Here is a 17,343-nt window from a genome sequence, read left to right as displayed (position 1 = left end):
CCAGTTTCTTTCCCAGCCCAGACTTTGTGTAGAAGGTTGCCACCGAGTCTTGCATGGTGGCAGGGAGTTGTAGGCAGCTTCCAGTGTGGCCATCTAATTGTCTAAGATGGCAGGTGGTGCTGTGTCTCTTGTCCTGAGGTTGACACTTGTCATGTCAAAAAGCAGCTCCGACAGAGAAGCACATGGACAGGCTATTTCGAGGCTCTTCTTCAGAACTGCTGATCGCTTTAGGCCAGCGTTACTGCTCGTGTGTTAGGGGCAGCGTTTCTTTGCCTGTGGAAAATGGCCCTGAAACTCCCAGGGCTGTATTTGGAAATGGACACCTTTGCAATGTAACCATTGATGAGTTGTGCAAGTTTGTCTCGTGCTGATAAGTACTACTCTTACCTCTTCCTTGCTGTATTCCCTCTTTGGCCACAGCATGTTCCAGGAAATGTCGTATGGAACTATCCATGGGGGCTAGTAAAGGGGATTGAGGAAGGAGAAGAATTGTCTCAATTCCCAGAGCTGTAAGATCTGCTGGGAACTGAAGCCAGAATTGTCGGCCAGGAGCCATGGCATCCATATATGGGAAGATAAAAGCCACGGGAGAGCCTTATGGTTATGGATCATTAATACTAAAGCATCTTCTTGGGGGTAGCTACCTTGCCATAAACAATGAAATGCTTCATCTACGTTATACGTGTATCATGTCTGTCGGCCCATATTATCAATTTCCAAGTTTAATTAAAAACTTTTAGTTATGATTGGGGCCACAAGTTAAGATAATTTCACGTGCCCTATCCCTAATCCATGATAAGGGCCAAAAGCTGTTAAGACCAAAATCCCTGTAAATGGATTAATTGACTTCACATAGGAGGAACATGTCAGTTACCCCTTATAAGCCATGGCTGCAGGAATGCAGTCTCGATGGGCAGAGGGTTTAGCAAAACACCCTGGGGGTCTTTGCCCTTCCCTTTTGGGGATCAGTGCGAGCTTTCTAATAATTCTGCTTGTTGGATTTGGGAGATCCTCCTCCCTCTCCTCCTCCCAGCATTTCCAGCTTCTTTTGGCCCATGCTGTTACAAGAATCACACACACACACGAGCCCAAATCTGCTCGCTCTGCTTACCTGGTTCTCTGCCCTAGCATGGCAGAAAATCCTTTGGAGGCATTCCAAGATATGTCCTGAACAAAACATCTTTTGCTGCTGCTATTCTTGGTTCTCACCATAATCAGCTCCAATATGAACAGAGAGAGAAGCGGTAGTAAGGGCGCATTGGTCATGGCTGCCCATCTGACACCGGCTCCTGCACTGCTGAGAGGAAGGCACCTTGGGGTGCTCGGATGATCCTTCCCTACTGAGGTGGTGGGGGCTTTCTTCCTGAGCTGCTAGAAGATTTGCTAAGCAGCAATCCAACGGAGCCCGGCTGCTATGCTTATCTTGACTCCTGGCACCTGCAGTAAACAGTTCACCTGCTCAGAAAAGGGCCATCCGGAAGGAAAAATGAATACTCTAGTGACGAACAGGCTACCCTCTGCTAGGCAAGGTGGAGTATTGCCTGGGCTGAAACTCTCCTTGCCAACCAGGGGAGCTGATGCAAGGTCTCTCCCCGCCTGAACCTACCCTACTAAAAACCGTTTGAGGGCCTCGATCAACTGGAAGCCTGCTGGTCGTCTGTCGCTCCCTGTCTGACAATTCATATTTTATTTCCTGTGGTGAGGAAAGAAAAATGGCACTTTAAAAGGTCATATTAGACATTACAGCTTTTAAATAGCTGTGATGCCTAAGAGATGCACGTATATATAAAATAATGATCTGCTTTACGTCTGACATTTCCTAGAACAGCTTCATATTCATGTTAAAACAGGATGTGAATTGCAGGGCCTCTGCAATAGGATTCCAGAATTTATTCTGACCACCTGCATCCCAGCTTCCTGTTGGTTCTTGGAGACCAGCCTACACCAAACAAAGGACTCTCGTGTTATAGAAACATAACTTTTATTGCACACTGCACTGGCTTTTTTTTAAATAGAAAAAAGTATTAACATAGGCAGATGCAACTGGAAGCAAATCCCATGGTTTACCAAACATTAAAACAACATGCAGTGTCCCAAAGGGTTGTTTTAAAAAAAAAAACCAGGCTGCGTGATGAGGGTGATGAGAGGATGGGAAAGAGCCTGTGCCCATCAGAATTCAGCATCCTCTTCCGCAACACCGAAAGGAGAGCAGGGCTTCTTCCATAAAAGAAATGCCTGCAAATGCTTGGAGCCCTCGTGACTTCCCCTCAATTCTGGAGAAGAGAAAAATAGTTTCATTTATACAAAAACAAAAAATCCGTCCTGTACAAGAGCTCCACTGAATTCCAGTATAAATGACTTGGAGAAAGAGCCGCATCTTGGCTGTCCTTCCTGCTACACCAGTGTATAGGATTTGGAGTAGGCACCGGTTCCCTGCTTCTGTGGTCTCCCTACGCCAGATGTGCTCATTTCTAATAGGGAGTCTTTGGACCCCCCAATCTTGCTATGCGTAGGTAAGCGTGGCTCAGCAACAGGACCCGGGCTAGGCTCAGGGGCCGGGGCTGGAGCAGCGGTGGAAGCAGCAGGAGGGGCACCACTGGCCGAGCCTGGCATGGCGAGAGTTCTCTGAGGTAAGGTGGTGGCTGCAGTTGTGTGTGGCGCAGCCGAGGCTTTGCTGCTGGCATCTAAAGTCAAGTGTCTGGCTTGTGTGTGGTAAGCCCGAGCCAGATTTCGTATGGAGGCTTCCCGGGGTGGCACTACAGGACAAGGGTCTTGAAGGTCTGGCTTGCGGAAGAACGTTTCAGATTTCATATACAAAGGCAGGTTGCAGTAGTCACCTGTAGAAGGCAGAAAGAGGGTGAACAGAAACGCTGAAGGTGGGGCCAGAAATAGCCCCAGGGTTACTCAAGGACAAGTGGGGTGCAAGAGGACCAGAGAAAAAAATTCACCCAGTCCACTGAAAACAAGCAATTCCTCCAGTGAAGAGGCAAAGCAGGTTAAAGAAACCTAAAGATCCAGCTCGCTCCACGACTGGCAAGCCCCAGCACTCCCTCCCTGCATCCCTTCCTGATGCCAGCTCTCTGGGACAGGCCTTTTCGTCCCCATTTATCAAGCTCTTAGACTGGCTCTGGCTACTTAACTTGAAAGTTGCGTAGCTCTTCCCTGCCCAAAGCACATCCAATTACACTATCCAAGCTCATTCCAATACTCCACTGGGAGGCTTGTCCTAAACTGCCTCATGAAGAGCTGCAGTCAAGAGCCCTGGGGGGCACAGGGGTTAACGTGCAGCATTGCAGGCTGACTCTGCCCACAGCCTGAAGTTTGATTCTGACCGGCTCAAGGTTGACTCAGCCTTCCCTCTTTCTGAGGTCAGCAAAATGAGGATCCAGATTGCTGGGGCATGATGCTGACATTGTAGAGGGTGCTTGGGGCAGCATACAAGCGCTATGGGGCAGTATTCAAGCATAATTGCTATTGTTATTTGGGGCTCAGCTCTTCATTTGGGGCACCAAAAGGCCGCAGCTGCATCATAGCTTACTTTTATTTGCTCGGTGAGGGATAGGCACAGCTACACCCTTGCCACGGTCACTGTCCTGTGGTTTGGGAGGAGAGGCTGTGAAACGGCAGATGCCTGGCTCGGAGGGAGTGCTCATGGAAGTCATGCTGTCAGCATTCTCATTGGTGCCGGTGGTCATCTGGTCAGAGGAGCTGTCAGAAATGAAGCACTCTGTGATTTCAAACTTGGCATGCTGCAGCTGCTCCTCTAACTTGGCATGCTCATATGCCCGAGCCAACTCTTCGTAAGTGGATGAGGCACTCTCTGTGGACACCATGCTGTTTCGGCCTTTGTCTGTGGGAACAAGAGGGAGACAATGCAAATCCTGCCAGGACAACCAGCAAGGCAATTGATGGCACTCCAACACTCCTTCACTAAGCTGAAACAGCTGGGGATGCGAGAAGCCACTTCCTGCACTTCCTGACTCCAAAGCCAAAGAGGAGATGTGATGGAAGCCTTATCTGGGCAGGAAGAAACAGACTCAAGCTCGATCCTGACGAGACATGAGTGGATGGGACATTGGAACCCAGTGGTATCCCATCTTTTCTTCTGGACAGAGTCGTGCTCCCTAAGTCCGAAATGCTTCAGAAATAAGGGGGTCCTCTTAGATTTGCAACTGCTCAAGGACCAGAAGGAGAGTTTTTGTGCAACTCCATCTGGCATGCTAGTTACAACACTTCCTGGATTAAAAAGTATCTGTTCACAGCTACTTATTTCTTTATCACCCCTTGACTTAATTCCTGCAATGAACTCTTGCAGAAGCTTCCGTTCACTAAGCTCCAACAGAAAGGATACCCTTTCAACCCCACAATAAGGCACCACGAAGGATGGAAGACTTTTTCTTCTCTGCTCCTCTCCTGCACCTGAATTCAGATCACCAACAAAGCTGCTGGCGTTCAGAAGAGCTACTTAGATCTGGATATTTTGATGTATAATAGACACTGCTTAACATTCGTTGTTGTGATGATGCACGAAAGGGGGTGGTAGCTATTGGTAGAATTAGCCTGGTTTACGTTATAATTGTTGCTGTTTTTAATTGAATGCTATTTTGTAGAACCATTTAGAAATCTAGTTTTGAATTATAAGCAAATAAAACCTCTGCAAAATATGAGGAAAGAAGGAGCCTCAGTTTTTATTTCTTGAAGGTTGTGGGGTAGCAGGACACAACAAACAGTGGCTGGGTCTGAAAGGCTGGGCTTTGTGGCTGTGACTCAACTCACCTGTGTCCTGGGACAAACTAGCACTGAAACTGTCACTCTCGGTCACTGTGATCCCATGCTGGGAGCCAACCGCTCTCCAGTCAGAGGCTAGAGTCCGTGCTGGCGTGGAGGCCTGGCACTTGGTGAGAGTCCACTGGCTGGAGTATCTGTTCCGGGCACTGTGTGTAGATTTCACACTTTTCCTTGAAACAGGATCTGCAAAAGAAGGTGGCTGCTGTTTCTGGCTTTGGAATGAGAAATGAGAACCGTGGAGGTTGGACCTGACAAGGCTAGGCTGAAATCTGCCTCATGCTGTAGTTTCTTACTAATAGCTTCATTTTTATGTTGGTGATGCCTTGAATCTACTTGTAGATCATTCTCTTCTTCCCCCCCCCCCCCACTTTGCATATAGTCACGGTGGGATGTATACAATATTCCAGGTACTGAATAGGTCACACGCAGCCTATGAAATGGAGCATGACACGAATCAAGACACGGACCAGGCCTGGAATTAGAAGGCCCATTCTCTGGCCAGAAGCAGCAAGCAGAACACAAAATTATTGTTGTATGAGGGCAGGACCCCTGACAAGACAAGGGGCAGGTAAGTGCTGAACAGCTGGAGAAGATGGACCAATCAGGGAGGAGAGGGGCAGCTATAGGGCTGACTGACGGGCCACCTGTGGGTTTGAGCAAGGCTCACGGGACATAAAGCAGGCACTGTCGTGCAGGCCAGCTAGAGACGGAGAATTTGGCTACAAGTAGGGCCAAGAGTCCCCCAGAGATCTCTTCCCTCCCCCACTCCAAGCCTTTAGAGGCATGCTCTGCTTGGGCGAAGGCCTCTGACCTCTTTCTTTCGGGGCCAGAGTGGAGGATTGTCTGCAGTGCTTACTTGTGCCAGGGCGGATGTCAGACATGTCAATCAAAGGCCCCGTGTTCTGGATCAGTGCTGGGTGGTGTAGTGATACCCCTGTGCAGAAGGTCTGCGGATTGACCGTCTGGTTGAATTCTGGGTCAGAGACTGGGACTGTTGCTTTGTCATCTCCTATGGAAAATAAATTTGGATAATGACCTCCAATTCTGGGACTGCTAGGAAGCGATAACTGCCCCCCTTCGACCCCTCCCGCAAGAGAAAAACCACAGAATTGGAGGGTGTCCCATTATGCACTTTGAGCCTTATTGGGGGTGGAGAGGAAGGCCGGCATCTGCAATTGCCCAGGCCAAAAAAGTTTGCCAGGAGTCCCAAAACCCCATTCAACCCAGTTGATGCTGGGAAGGGGAGAACCCGGAGTGCCCCTAGGACAGAGGAGGGACCCCATTCCCAGAACCAGGGAGAGTAATTGGACGAGGGCAAAATGCAAGGGCGGCAGCTCTGAGGACAAGGCCAGGCCCCCGCACTGGCAGGTGAAGCGAAGCCGCTCACCGATCTGCTTGATCCCTTCCTTGTCCTCAATGAGCAGCTGAACCCGGGGGATGTCGATGTGCAGCCGAGGGCCTTGCGGTGGACCCTTCACGGGCGTGTCAAAGCTACGGTTATTCTTACTGTGAAGGAGAAGGAGGAGGAGAGCATTTGGCACACCAGGTCGTCTGTATCCACGCGGCATCACAATGCTAAACCAACAAGATTTGAATGTGGTTACTCACCTGATGAGCATTTCAGCCAAACTCTTGGCATCTGCAAGGGAAAGAGCAGAGAGGCCTGAATGGAGGCAGCAGAAGCAGCTGCTCCGGGGCAGCAGCTCGAATCAGGCCGAGAGGTCACTGTGGGCGCTCCTCTCTATGGGGAGCTAAGGCTCAAGGAAAGAGACTCCAGAAATAGGCCCCAAGTTCACTGAGAAACTAAGAGGAGGGCAGCCCATGCAGGTAGTCTCGACTTGCCAGCATTCCTTCAGTGATGACAGCACTGGAAAAGTGACTTATGACCAGTATTTGCACTTACAACTGTCTCAGCATCCCTATTGTCACCCGGCTGCAATTTGGGAGCTTGGCAACTGACAGTTGCAGCCTCCCATCCTGCTCATTTAACGACTGCAGCAAGACTGTCCTGGGAAGACTCACTTAATGGCTGCAACCCTTAACTGTGAATTTTCCAGTCCAGTCCGAACTGTGGTTGTAAGTCAAGGACTCTCTGTACCCCCGGCTCTAACGAGGATCCTATCCTGCAGCATCTGGCTTTCTGCCCCCAACCCACCGAATCCTCTAGAGCGGAGAGGCAGGGTGACACCTGCTCGGGGTGATCTGACCCTGGGGTTTCTCTCCTGGTTGTTGAAAAGGGATTCCCAAGAATCAAATGCTCACCTCGCAAACGCTTCAGGCGCTTTTCCTTCCGCTTCTTTCGAACAACAAAGAGCAACGCAACGCCAAGTGTGGCCAAGATGACAGGGCAAGCGATGCTGAAGAGCTTCTTGACATCATCTCCTTCCCCTTGCGCAGACTTAATAGGCGGAATGGTGCCTGTGCAGAAGATTTATCAAAGCACAAGCTGTGCACCCCCTGAAAAAGCCCAACTCGCAGGCAACAGGGGCTTCTAACCTCCCTCGGCCAATCCATACTCACTGCCATCGTAGTCCAGGGTGGCGAACTGCAGGGTCTCATTGCCGCAGCCGGCACTGTTGCATGCTTTCATGCGCAGCTCATACCAAGTGGCTTCATGCAGGTCAGTCAGAAAGACTTCACTGGAATAATTAGCCCGCAGACTCTGCCAGACCCAGGTGCTTTTGGGTCGGAACTCCAGGACAATTGCTACAATGGGGCAGCCCCCATTGTTCCAGCCTTGAAGACTCAGTCTGGCATGGGTGGAGTTGATGTGGGTGAACAGATGTTGGTCCTTATTGAAAGATGGTTCTACAAGAAGAAGCAGGAAGGTGAGTTTGGATAGGAGAGGATAGAACGAAGCAGTTTGCCAGGTTCTGGAAAGGGACTTGAAGAGTTTCTTTCGTGACCTCTGTTCCCTTGCCTAACCCGCTAATCAATAAAATGTAGAGCACACAGTCAGTTTCTTCTTCATCCCCCCCCCCCATCATCAATTTAGGCGCTATAAAACCCAGAGCACCCAAGGTGCTCTCCACAAGCCATCTGCCAGCCTGGGCAGGGGCTCCCTTCAGCCAGACTCCTCAGACAGCTGCCCTTTCCCAGCTGTGCAATGGCAGCTGACCTGCTGCAGAGACAAAACCGGAAGGAACAGCAGAGGCCCTTCCTCACCAAGCATCACCTCCCTCCCCATTCTAAAAAAAGGGGTTAATTAATTTCTCTCCTCCCATCAAAAAAGATTGTTGCCGAGAGAACTGCAGAGTAATGTGTAACGTGAAGGTACTTTTAACTTTTAAGCATGTGACACGGGTGGCATACTATTATACTTTCTGGTTTCTATACTTTAAACAAGAAATACTCAAATTTTAACATACTGCTATTACATGTATTTGCAGCAACCTCCTATACTCTATTGTGGTACACAAATTTGAACTTGGTTTTCTACACACAACCTCATGGCAAAAATTAAAGGGAAAAGTGTTCACGATTCTTCCATAAAGATGCTGTATTCATTAGGAGATCTTCTTAATAAAAGAAGTTTTACAGGAAGGCTTTGACTGTAAATGGTCCAGCTAAGAACAGCACCAAACTTGCAATCGACTTGATGGGTGTAATATTTCAATTAGGCTTCAGGTGATGCACTTGTCTCTGGCATTCCTGAAATTGGCAAATCTTTGAAACCATTGATGCTGGCAAACCATTGTAATAAACTTGTCTGCCTTGTTTAAAATGAGGCGGCCAGGGTGAAATACTGCCACAGGAGGCTTTTCCTCTTTCAGATGAGCTCCAGCCAGGAGAACGTCAGAATGGACGGCATTGTTATGCACCACTTGTTAAACATGTGCAGGAACCACAATTTCCCCCTCTGAAGTTTCTCCTTCCCAATTAATTCTAAGAAAGCCTCTCGGTCTTCCTCTGGACAAATCCCAACTTCCACTCTGCAAGGCTCCCTTCCTTCCGTCCTTCCTCCCAGCTACGCACTCTTGGCTGCTGCCTCCCCAGGGTCCAGTTACCTCTGCCATGGGTCTTGGCCTCAATGATCTCACTGATACGACCAGCTCCAACGCTGTTCTTGGCTGCCAGCTTCACCTTGTACCAGGTCCCGCATTTCAGGCTGCCCAGCTTGAAGGAGCGCTCTGCGGAAGCAATTAACACGTCCTTCCACTCCTCACTATTATCCACTGAGTACTGGAGCACAAAGCCTGCAGGGGTGCAGCAAAGGCAGCAAGTCGGAGAAGGGAGTCCATGCGGCAGGAGCCCCTGCCATCTCCTTTCCCCACCCCACCCCAGTTCACGCCAGAAACTCGGGCTTAAGTCCCTGAAGCCTCCCCACCCCACTCCCGGGAGAGCTGGGTGTCTCCTCCTAAGGAAGACATGGGAAATGTCCCATTGGGTGCCCAGCATTCTAGGCAGCCATCTTCCCTTTCGCAAAAGGCAAATTCAGAGCTCCATAAGCAAAACTAATCAGAGTTACAAAATGTGCCATCAAACAAGCAGGTGCAAGCTGCCTCGGAGCCCACCTATGCATGTCATGAATGAGAGGTGTGGGTTCTGCGGTTGCGTGTTTGTGCCAGAGAGAGAGGTAAGGATCTATTCAGGCAGTTGGGGACTTGCTCCCACCTATTCCCCCCACATGCGCCATGAAGTAGAAGAGAGCCTATTGGGCTCCTGCAGTTGGGCTCCTCCGTGCCCATCCTTTTTCCGGCTCTCTTCCTGCTCCTCTGCTTGCTCCTCTTGGAAGTCGTGCTCCCCCACTGCCCGAAACCAAGCAATAAAGCAGGCCAGGCAGGGGATTCTACCCCCATCAGTTGCACCGCGGCACTTCTGGCTATTTCAATTAAAAGGAAACACATCAAGCAAATGCTGCTGGCTAGGGAGGCTGCCTTGTAATTATTTCCATGTGTTTAATTAATTGCAATGGGAAAACTCCCTTCCCTCCCTCCGTCCCTCCTTCTCCTCAGGCTGCCATTGTTTCCCTGAGGGCATTGAAGTGGATGAAGAAGGCACTGGCACACAGCTTCACGCCAGGCCGCGTCAGGCCAAGACCGGAGAAATGCCTCTTGGAATCTTCACTGATTCCAGGGTGATCTTGCACCTCTACTAGACTAAAGCCCCGTTGTGAAATAAAAATGGAGGGTAGGATCCTCCTCCTCCTCCCTAAACACCCTGGTTGGGAAGGCACAAGGAACCTGAGCCCAGGTAAGAAGGAATGGCCTGACCTTCCCTGGCTTCCCTAAATAAGCTGCGGTTGGAACTGCTCAGAGCTTTTCCCATCTTCTCTCTCCCTCTTATGCCCACCCACCCCCCATACAAATACACACACACACACACCCTCAAATGAAGCTCTGAGGAATTTTTCACAGAGCCGTTTAGTGCTCCGCAAAAGAATGCCTTCACCCAATATCAGCCTCCCTTGGTAAATCTTTGGCCCCAGCCACGTGAGGCAGCTGCACCCAGAGGACCAAGAGCACAACCCTGCACAAGGCCCAAGCCCAGAGAAGGAAGGGGAGGCAGAGTTGAGGAGACTTCCAGGAGCAGTCACGCTTCCTCGGTCTATCTGGCAAGCGCAGCAACCCTCCCTTCGACTTGCCTCGGATGGAGCTGCCACCATTGTCCCCAGGGATCCAGGCCAAGGTAATGGATGAAGCCGAAGTCTTGGAGACCATCAGCCGGGGCTGGTCTGGAGGGACTGAAAGGGAAGGCCATTTTGGTCAGCTTCCTTCTCACCCAGCTCCTCCACATTCAGCTGCAGGAGCTCGCCAAGCTGGACACTCCGGGGCAGGGAAGTTAGGAAGTCTTTTGGGCTATGAGCTGTCCAGCTTCCCTGTCCTAAAGACAAAGCTCCCTCCCGGGGGAGGGGTTGGGGGAGGGGAGGCATTCCTTCTGATTGAGGCTCACCTTGCACCAGTAAGTTGACAATGATGGTATCGAATCCCCAGGTATTTGTGGCAGTGCAAGTGTAATAGCCCGAGTCCTCTGCTTTCACAGAGCGCAGAATCAGGGTGCCGTTGGACTGGATCTGGCGGTGACCATCCAAAATGACTGGAATAACCGAATCATCACTGCAAAAGAAGGTCAGAACATGAGAAAGAAACCGGGGTCTGGCCGGAGACCTTCCAAGCCCCCCCCCCCCCCCCCACACACACACACACCACACACAGAGAGAGAGAGAGAGAGAGCTTTAGTTTAAAAAAAAACCTGTCTTTCGTCCACTTCACAGCTGGGAGAGGATCCCCCACTGAACTGCATGGCAGCCGCACATCTTTCATCCACGGGGTGGTAACGGTGCCCCCAAATGAGATGATCTTGGCTGGAGCTGCAAAAGAGGGGGAGGGTGACATGGTGGTGGTGGTGGTTCACGGCAGCCCAGCTGCCAGGTGCTCCCCGCTCTGCTTGCAAACCTTTTCCAGCAGGCTCAATGGTGACTTTCTCGCTCATGTTGCCCCGCCCTGCGGATGTGACAGCAGCAACCCAGAGCAGGTACTGTTGTCCGCGGTTCAGGTGTGCGATGCGATAAAACAGCTGCTCCGGGCTTGTTTCATACTCGCTGGGAGCCTGCAGGAGAACCGAAGGAGAACAGGCCTGCAGCTGGATCAGACTGCTTTCCTGCCTGCCCAGTGGAGGCGTCTCGGGAGCCACCTACCCCAACAGCTGCCCCTCACAGGCCTGTGTCCCTGGAGGCAGCATTAGCAACCCCTGAGCCATTGCTAAGTTTGCCTATCTCAGGCTTAGGGGTCCTCCTTGATATACACCTTCCCTTCCTTCTTGGTCTGTCCAAAATCTCGGCAACTCCCTTGCTTTCTGGTCTTAGGAGAAAGATTTTTCCCTAAGTGCTTTCCTCAACTTCTGCAAGAAGTTCATACATTTGTGCAGATAGGTTTTTCTTCCTACAATGGACCAAGTTTATTATTTACCCTCCATTTCTTCAAGCTAGAGACTTTTGGATTTCTGCAATGCCTGTTTCTGTTTTAAGCAGAAAATAGCAGCAACTTCACTTTTCACCTCTAACGTGGGCTCTTTTATAAACAAGTTAAAGCCCCAATCTCTGCCATTTACGAACCTCCATCAAGGCCAAGGCCAAGCCTAACTGGCAGACAAATACCTCACCCGTGCCCAGTTTTGGTTTGGCATGCTTGGAACATGTACTGATAGACCCACAGGCAGAATACTTAAATCTAACCAGTGTTTAATATGCAAGCATAAATATTACATTGCGTGCATAATTTTACGCCAAATGGCAGCCTTGACAAGATGCCAAGGAAACAATATCAAATCCCACCAGCTTCACCAGTTGCTTTGATGAAAAGATTATGTTGCCCTGGAAACGAAAGCCTCAGACGTTAAAATGAACTGCAGAAAGCGATCTTGATAAGCAAATGCTGTCCCCGCCCTCCTTCCCAACCTAACAGAGCCTGAATGTTCCCAGGAAGCTTTGGGGGCCAACTAAGATCTGGGCTGCATCCATTTCCATGTCGCTGCTGCCACTGGTGCAACTGCACTAGGTGGAACAAAGGAGTCCATGTTCTGCATGGACCACGAATAGCAAACCACCAGAGGGGCAGCAGCCTGTTCTGTAGATGATGCTTCTGTTATTTATTTGTTTGCTTGTTTGTTTATTACAAGATGGGTCACAGCCATCATATCTCAGCTCTCATATTGCAATAAATCAAACTTGAAACCAGTATTATCAGAACAGCTGCCTTGAAGTTTCTACAGGAGGAGGCCATCTTCATAGCCCTTCTATATGGAGCATCCCAAGCTCAATTAAAATCCATAGCCACTTCATCCCAGGGACCCAACACCACCTCTATCATCTTCCCAAAGAAGGGCAAGTTTGAGATGGAAGCAGAGGCTCATTTCATGGCAATACCATTCCCACTTTCAAAAAGGCCTTTGTCCTTCAGTTCCTTGTATCATCTGGCAACTCTGAAAAGCCAGGAGGGACAAGGAGCTAGCCTACATGTGACGGAGTTCATCCCACAGAAAACCCTGTCAACTTTCTTGGGGTTCATGATCCAAATGAATCCCACAGGATTTTGCAAGGCATGGAGTTTTGCATCTCAATGGTCACTGCCCAGCTGAAGAAGCTGTGAGTGATTTTATCTGCAATGTGACTAACCAAAAATGGTCCTCGTGGCTTGAAGGTACTTCTTCCAACCCAACCCAGTTGAGATAACCTTAACCGACTGCTGTTGCAATACGAACGTGGAAGTAATCATGCTTCAATTAAACAGGAGGTCCAATTGTCTGCCAATTCACTGGGAAATTCGCAAAGCAGGTTTGAAAATCAACAAGATCCATACAGGCCTAGGACAGACCATCCTAACTGATCGTATCTCCTGTAGCTGCCAAAGTAGGAGGTGTCAGTCTAGACCAGTGGTTAACTTTCCTAATACCGCAACCCTTTAATACAGTTCCTCATGTTGTGGTGACCCCCAACCATAAAATTTCTTCTTCTTCCCCTCTCTTTCCTCCCCTCCTCCTCACTTCTCCTCCTTCTTACCCTCTCTCCTACTCCCCTCCCTTACTTCCTCTGCTTTTACCCTTTCTTCCTTTCCCTCCTCCTCCTTCCTCCCTCCTTCTTCCCCTCTCTTTCCTCCCCTCCTCCTCTCTTCTCCTCCTTCTTACATGCCCACTCTCCCAGGAGCCCCATCACAGCTGCTCACCGGCTGGCCAGAGCCTGGGCTGGAGCAGAAAATGGTGTACTTCCGGATAATTCCATTAGGTTTTGAGGGTGGCAGCCAAGACACCACAACACTGCTGGCAGAGGAAGGCACCGCTTTGATCCCGGCAGGAGGACCAGGAACTGCAAGAGGAAAGAAGAGGCATGATTCTCAAGGCCTCTCTAGGTGGGCCACACTGCAGCCATGTCTGGAGGGAAGGAGCACAACTCACGGCAGTACCCTGCCAGAGGTGCACGGGGGACAGGGACAGTGCTCTTCTTTTACCCCAATTGTGCCAGCCACCAAAGGTCTCACTGGAAGGACAACACTCTCTCCCTTTAGAGCGGCTTCTGCAGTTAGAGGGCAAGTCCTGGCAGCCGCCTGCCCTCAGCCCGGCTGGACAAGGATTCTGCCTCCAACAGAGGCTTCTCCCAACGAGACAAGCAGAGTAAGGGTTTAAGGAAGTGGAGCTGCAGCAGAACGCTCTCTTGCCACACGTGGGGGTCAGCTGGTCAGCTCATACCTGAGAATGCTGCCATCCAGGTGGGCTTTACCGGAGTGTCCTCAGTGTCAATCCAGCCCGCCATTCAAATCATGTCATAGCTTGAAAGGAACCCCAGTTCCTTCTAGCTGCGCCTCACCGACCTCTCTAGTTCCCCTCCCCTGAAGCACTATAGTGCAGCCCAGGTGAAGCGCCCCCTCAGTGCCCTGGGATGGACCCAAAAGGCAGGCTGCCCAAAGCCAACATGTGATCCAGAGGGTCTTTTCTGGTCCTTCAATGAGTTGCTCTCCCCATATGGACTCTGTAGGTCTCTGTACTGCCTGCTCCTTCCAAGCTTTCTGGCCTTCTGGCTTCCCAAGGGCCTCCAACACCCAGCAGCCCCTGACTCTGTCCTGTGCTCCAAAAGACACCCTACCTCCTCCCAGGAGGGAGGCCATAGGTCCAGGCCTAGGAACTGCAGCGAGCCAGGCTGCCCTGGGATGGTAGAATAGGTCACATAACTGGGTTAAGTGGGGTGAAAAACTCTTGTTGCCCCAACTCCAGAGCGAGGGAGGGAGAAAAACTCTTGTTGCCCCAACTCCAGAGCGAGGGAGGGAGAAAAGCACCCCAAAGTGGGCCGTAGCAAAGCAGAATCATCCACACCCCAAAAAGAACAGCTGTCCCCCGTACAGATGCTGTGGGAGAGCTCTTCACAGGCCCCCAAAAAGAACAGCTGTCCCCCGTACAGATGCTGTGGGAGAGCTCTTCACAGGCAAGAAACGGATGCCTCCCACCCACCCAGCTTCATAGGCACTCACTGTCTTCCTTGGTCTGGATGTGGAGGACGTTGCTGCGGACTCCGTCACCTGCCTGGGTGTAGGCCAGGACCTGCACGCTGTAGTTGGTAAACTTCTCCATGCCCCGCAGCTCTGCTCGCTCCCGAGTGGTGGTGACGTTCTGCATCTCCCCCCACTCTGTTCAGGAAGCAAGAATACCCCGTGCAGAGGCAGGCAAGGCTCCTGCTACCTCTGCAGCCTCCTGATTCAGCCTACCGTGGCTCGGATTGCCCAGCAAGCCTCCAGGACAGATGTGGGAAAAGCAGCCTGGGGATCTGGCTAGCGGCTGCCCCAAGGCCCACAAATGGGCCAGAGCAGCCACGGTCTGTCCAGCACGTGGACAAAGTCAGAACCCAGCGCAGTGGCAGTGTCCCTGCAACTCCTGTCATGGGGATGCTGCCCTGCTGTCTTCAGCTTGCTTCCCTCCCCGCCGCCCCAAGGACACAAGGCTTAGCATGGGAAGGCCCCCGAAAACAGCGGAGGAAGCCTTTCAAGGGCCAGCCACATTCTGTAGAAGGAGGCACACATTCATTCCTGCGGGCTCTCTCTCACACACACAAAGAATTGTTGCTACAGCCTAAAAGGCCCCCTAATAATCCAGCCCACAGAATCCCCCAAAATAGTAAGTCTGCATTGCATGTTGGAGCAAAGAAAGAAGAAGCTGCTCTCAAGTTTTGACCCTTTTGTGAGCCTCATTTATCTGTATGACGCCCACCCCCACCCCCACCTCTCACAGCCACTGTTCTCTAGCAACAAAAGGTAATTTACTACCTGTACTGTTTACTGCTCTAGATCATATCAGGTAAGACAGTTATAACTTTCAATATTTATGTAAAGATGGGGGTCACCTCAGAAACTTACTGTGCCTCCCTAATAATATGGCATGGCCTGAGGGACCTCCGTGGCCTCTATTGAGAACCACCGGCCATTTAGACCCTCCCGCATACCCCAGGACCTCCTGTCCAGAGCCTGATTCACTTGCCAGAAACTCCACTGAAGGAGGTTCTGGGGCTCAGAAAGGGAATTTGCTCCCTCGGCCACAGCCCAAGTTATTTGCTTGCCCTGAGCGGGAGACAGCTTCAAAGAGCGTTGCCGTCTGCGGGGACCCCTGAGGAAGTGCACTGGGGCCAAGGGGGCCAAACACCAGAGCCAGAGCCAGCAACTGGAACAAGACAAACAATTGCAAGAGGTTCCCAATGGAGAGTGGAGCTGAATTCCCTTGCCTTGCAGTGGTGTGAGAACCGCTGAGTGACAGGCAGCACCAGCTTGGCCTCCAGTATCCAGTTGGAGGGTAGGAAGAACATCATTTCTGACATGAGCCATCTGAAGATCTGATGTGTTGGTGGAGGAAAAACAGCCTTCTGCCCTCTAGACATGATGCTACACTAAATTCAATTAGTGAAAGTGAAATAAATTGAGGCAATGAGCACATTGCTCCCAACTCACCACCATCCATGAAGAGAGACCAGAAGATGACACGGTAGCCCTTCAAGATGCCATTGAGTGTGCTCCGAGGGGGTTCGGACCAAGAGATGACGGCCACATCGGAGGTGATGGACAAGGCCCTCACGTTTTCAGGGGGCTGGCTGGGGACTGAACAGGGAAAGGTATTAAAAGGGATGCCCTTGGTTGCCCCAGCACCTTGGCTGTTCCTTCAAACAGGTGGGCAGATTAATTTGCCAGTCCATCCATGCTCTCCCCAGAGTCCCAGGATGAGGCCTCTGCCGTGGCATTTTCCGCTAGACCCACAAGGCTGTGCAGTTGCTTGAAGAAAGAAAGGCTCAGCGAGTGATTGGGATAGAGGTAATGAGAACCCGTCGCCCCCAAAGAGAGATCTCTAATTTTTATGAGCATTTAAATGACGATATATCATCCTAATGATCCACCCGGAAAAGGATGATTGTTTCAGTTTATTTACATGTAAAGCCGAATGCATGGTATAATTAGGGGCCGGTGTTATAAACGAATAGAGTCCATTTGAAGAAAATGAAGGTAATATAATTATGGGAAATAACACTATTGCTAAAACGGGGGCCCTTGAATACCCCAGGAGGAGTGCTAATCTAGGCAGGAAATGATCCTGCTTTGACAGGCTAATGAGGACCTTAATTAAGTATGAAAAACTGCTGAACCAACGAGGAAGAAACTTTGGTTTTGTTTTCCGAGTGCTGAGCTCTCCCCCATGGAATCCTGTGGAAAATCCCCAGAGGAAACAGGGCCGCTACAGGCACAACAGGGCTGCTCCTTGGCAAGGCCAGCTGCTGCACCCTGCACAAGGAGCTGTGGGTGGAGAGCTCTGGAGGCGGGGGGGGGGGGGGCAGCTACACAAAGGAACCCTGGAGAGACTCGATGTTACCTCCGCCAGTCCAGACTGGGGGTGCCGAAGGATGGCAAACTTCAGGCACTCTTCAGAGTGGCATTCAAGGAAGGCCCAGGATGCCCCTGGGATCAGGAGGAGCACAGGGCACGCATAATCAGCAAAATCTGATGGGCAGCCTGTGTGCAGGAGGCCCTTTCACCTCCAGATGTCACACTAACACCGGGGAGAGAGAGGAGGCATTCCAAGTCAGGAATCTTATTC

At 50.9% G+C, this 17,343-nt stretch overlaps 1 protein-coding gene across 4 annotated transcripts in view; it reads right to left on the bottom strand.

The window, feature by feature from the left end:
• Positions 1-2,110: 2,110 nt before the first annotated feature.
• The window catches only part of DSCAML1 (DS cell adhesion molecule like 1), a 111,981-nt gene continuing 96,748 nt past the window's right edge, over positions 2,111-17,343 (bottom strand). For 2 of the 4 annotated variants that reach the window (XM_081961379.1, XM_081961381.1), the window contains exons 18-33: positions 16,209-16,355; positions 14,745-14,900; positions 13,449-13,588; positions 11,184-11,364; positions 10,981-11,098; positions 10,681-10,844; positions 10,373-10,471; positions 8,796-8,984; positions 7,309-7,596; positions 7,051-7,206; positions 6,397-6,427; positions 6,176-6,294; positions 5,645-5,797; positions 4,777-4,971; positions 3,539-3,850; positions 2,111-2,837 (exon numbers count right to left, since the gene is read on the bottom strand). In XM_081961379.1, the coding sequence (XP_081817505.1) occupies positions 2,395-2,837; positions 3,539-3,850; positions 4,777-4,971; positions 5,645-5,797; positions 6,176-6,294; positions 6,397-6,427; positions 7,051-7,206; positions 7,309-7,596; positions 8,796-8,984; positions 10,373-10,471; positions 10,681-10,844; positions 10,981-11,098; positions 11,184-11,364; positions 13,449-13,588; positions 14,745-14,900; positions 16,209-16,355 (2,891 nt within the window). In that variant the 3' untranslated portion in view covers positions 2,111-2,394. The remainder of the gene's footprint in view (positions 2,838-3,538; positions 3,851-4,776; positions 4,972-5,644; positions 5,798-6,175; positions 6,295-6,396; positions 6,428-7,050; positions 7,207-7,308; positions 7,597-8,795; positions 8,985-10,372; positions 10,472-10,680; positions 10,845-10,980; positions 11,099-11,183; positions 11,365-13,448; positions 13,589-14,744; positions 14,901-16,208; positions 16,356-17,343) is intronic. The other 2 variants (XM_081961380.1, XM_081961383.1) reach the window with 1 other exon arrangement.

This window comes from Natrix helvetica, assembly GCF_964273705.1.
Source record: "Natrix helvetica genome assembly, chromosome: 8".
In the NCBI taxonomy this organism is placed as follows: Eukaryota; Metazoa; Chordata; class Lepidosauria; order Squamata; family Natricidae; genus Natrix; species Natrix helvetica.
This window is presented reverse-complemented; position numbering and strand designations above follow the sequence as displayed.